At 57.0% G+C, this 3,329-nt stretch overlaps 1 protein-coding gene across 1 annotated transcript in view; it reads right to left on the bottom strand.

The window, feature by feature from the left end:
- TSPAN14 (tetraspanin 14) overlaps window positions 1–3,329 on the bottom strand; it is a 41,908-nt gene that overhangs the window by 3,348 nt on the left and 35,231 nt on the right. Inside the window, exons 5-7 of the mRNA XM_004712980.2 lie at window positions 2,396–2,521; window positions 1,637–1,681; window positions 285–404 (exon numbers count right to left, since the gene is read on the bottom strand). Coding sequence (XP_004713037.1) covers window positions 285–404; window positions 1,637–1,681; window positions 2,396–2,521 — 291 coding nt within the window. The remainder of the gene's footprint in view (window positions 1–284; window positions 405–1,636; window positions 1,682–2,395; window positions 2,522–3,329) is intronic.

The following is a 3,329-nucleotide window of genomic DNA, read 5'->3' on the forward strand; positions in this document are numbered from 1 at the left end:
GGGCACCTACAAGGCCAAGGTACCTTCCTGGTCGCCCCCCCAGACATGAAGTGCCTCCCCCCTTCCGGTAGCAGACCCAGGAGAGGGAGTTGACATCCACGGTCAACTCCCTGAGCAGCCCAACACCTACTCATGCACACACAGCCGGGGACATCCACCCGAACCCCTTTGTTGGTCTACCAGGTGCCTGAAGGCCAACGACACCCAAGCTGAACAAGCGCGTTCCGTGGAAAGGTCAACTCTGGCGTGAAAGGAGGGCGGAGGAGGGGCTGCCCGGGACGAACCTGCAGCAGTGAGATGGCGATGAAGATGCCAGCCACGATGTAGATGTTCCTCGGGAGCCAGCCCTCCAGTGCCTGGATGCAGCCTTTCGTGAAGATGGACTCGTCCCACTTGTTCTTCGGCTGCAGGGAAGCATGTCAGCTTAGCCTTCGCCTCACAGGTCTCCACACCTGGTCTGTGCCCAGGGCTGGGCACTGGGAGGTGGGTGCCTAAGATATCGGCTGAACTTGCAGAAGAAACATATCTACTGCCCTTGGTTCTCCAGAAGGCCCACCCTCCCCCCAACCCCCCTGGATTGGATGCCACGTCATTACCGTCTAACCAGAGGCTTCCTGGCTATTCCCCTGGCCCTCCCCGTCTCTGTGTGGGCCTGGTCAACTTACGGAGGAGGGGAGGGGCTCAGAAAAGGAGCGGCTTTTAAAGAGGGGAACTGGGGGCAGGGAGTCAGTATGTCTCCAGAGTGGGAGGGGTTGGCAGGACAAAGATGGGAGGAGCTCCCCGGTACCAGGAGCACAGGTAAGCTGAGCCCTGGGGAACCTAAGGCCATAGATGAAGTCATCAGCAGGCGGGTTCCCTCGGAAGTCCAGTATTTGCTCAGTAAGCGGGCACACCCCACCCATCACCCACCAAGTCCCTCAGCTACCAGCTTCCTCTGTGGCTACACTGAAGGAACATCAATTCACTTTCAAGACTGTCTTGCAAATTCACACAAGGGTCACCAAACATGGACACAGGCCACCCAGCCAAGTGAAGCCGCTGCAGGGCTGGAGTTTCCTAAGCCAGGGCCTGTACCTTTGCCCAGTGGGAGGGGCCTCAGAAGAGCAGCCGCTCATAAGCCATTCAAAGGTTACCGAGAACTGGGGTGGGATTGACGCGTGCCTGGGTCTTTGGGGAATGGTCTTGTTTCTCTTTACAGCCAAGTGCACATTCCCATAGCTAGAGCCCATCTTTCCCCTGGAAGGCTGGGTCTGCCCTACACCCATCCCTTTGCGGTCACCACTGCCTCCACAAGAGGCATCCAGATTTCCTTCTGAAGACTTCTCATGATGGGGACCTTCGGAGGATCTAGGAGCCTCTGAAGTATAATGGTGCTCCGTGATACGTTCACCCAACCCCTTTCTGCTAGCACAGCACCTGCGAGTTTCCGAGACGAGTTCTCAGGCTTGCAACCACAAGTCACCCTTCCCGAGGGTCTTGTCGCCAGCCAGGCTGAGCGTGTGAGTGAGGCACTGGGCTCCTCCTGTTTGTCCAGGCCCTCCCCTGATTTTCCGCTCCAATTTGCAACTGTGCTGAATCAGGAAGTGGGGCCGCAGGAATGAAACTGTTAAGAGGTACACACAAGGGGTTCACTCACCTGGGTCCTGACATCATAGCCACACTGGGTGTTGATAACTTTTTGCTGTAAGAAAAACCGGGGCAAAGATTGAAATGATTTTCAAGTTTTTTAAAGCAGCCTCCAGCACCTCCCACCCCAACCCAAGCAAAACACCTATGCAAAGTCATGACAGCCTGGCACCCTCCCAGGAGGCTGCCAACAGCCTTTCCTCTGTGAAGTGCTAGCTAGGCTGTACAGACCACGTTTTCCACAGCAGTCACATCCCAGATGTCACCGATGGGCTTGGCTGAATCCTAAGACAACTTTGTTTTTGACACGGAAACTGGAATTTCGTATACCTTCATGTCTCACAAGATACTGATTAAGCTCCTGATCTAATTCCAACCATTTACAAGCATAAAATCCATTCTCGGTGGATGGTGACCCATTCAAAGAGACTGCCGCTGGCTCGGGCCCACGGGTGCCTCTGACTCCTGGTGGCCCTGCAACACGGCAGAATGAAGCGCTGCCAGGCCCTGTGCCGTCTCCACAATCCTTGTGGATGAGACCATTGCGATCCACAGGGGCTTCACCAGATGGTTTTCAGAGGTTAACCACCAGGTCCCTTCTCCTGGTCCACCCTTGTCTGAAAGCTTTGCTGAAACCTGTTCAGCAGTGTGGCGACACACAAACCCCCGCTGACCAAGGGTCCTGGGATAGAGCAGCAGTCCAGGGCCCGGGCAGGGGACACAGCTCAGCCTCCAGGGGGCCCACGGGTCTCAGCCGCGCAAGACTCACCGCGGGATCTGGCACACAGCAGGAAAAGGGCACCCCGCACTTCTCCCGGCTGTAGCTAGAGCCGCTGCAGTTGAAGTAGGCATTAAGGTCCCAGTCTTCAGGGCTGTACGCTCCGCAGCACTGGTTCTACAATCATCAAATCCGGGAGCAGTCAGGGGACAGAGCAGTGGGGCTTCATTCTAGTTGCCTCCCCTCCCCACCCCACCCCACACGCACAAAGAAAGTAAGTCCTCCTCACTCAGAGGTGCTCAGTGCTGCCCACCTGGTGGGGGTGGGGGTGTCCCTGAGCCGGAATGCACCCAAGACGCAGCGTGCGTTCGGCTCATCCTCTACTGCCCACCAGCACTGAGATGACCTGTCTCTCCTTTGAGACGCCCCTGCACCTCAAATGGCCCCAAGGAGAGCAGTCCCCCTCATACCATGTGTCCCCCTCTGAGAACTCCCAGGGTTGTCCTTGCTCTCTTTTTGGACTCTTCAAAAAAGCAGCTGCCGAAAGGCAAGATTTGGGGTGAGGGTCACCACCAGCAATGAGACCGCTGCCGTCAGGGGGCCTCCGTCCTCCCCTGCCTCCTAACACCATTATCAGCGGTAGCTACCAATCAAGTGCCCGTCTGGCTAACAACCTCGTGAGAACAAAGGGTTGCTGCCCATGGCGGGTTGTGTCGTCCACTTGCCATCACCACTGACGCACCGCTGGCACCTCCCTAACAAGTACACAACGCACGGGGCCCCCTTTTCCCCTTAAACACGTGGAAACTCCGGGTGCTCTTTACAATGGCCTAGTACTTCAGCCAGCGGCAGCTCCATTGACGCAGCCTTCTGGGAAGGTAAAAAGGCAGGCAAGCGGGAGCGGAAGCATCATGTCCTTGAGGCCAGCAGGGAGGAGCCACTCCCCAGCCTGCTGTGGAGCACAAGCCAGGGACCCGTGAAGATG

Source organism: Echinops telfairi, unplaced genomic scaffold (genome assembly GCF_000313985.2).
Source record: "Echinops telfairi isolate 266 unplaced genomic scaffold, ASM31398v2 ScPeMD7_2010;HRSCAF=2546, whole genome shotgun sequence".
NCBI classification, from domain to species: domain Eukaryota; kingdom Metazoa; phylum Chordata; class Mammalia; order Afrosoricida; family Tenrecidae; genus Echinops; species Echinops telfairi.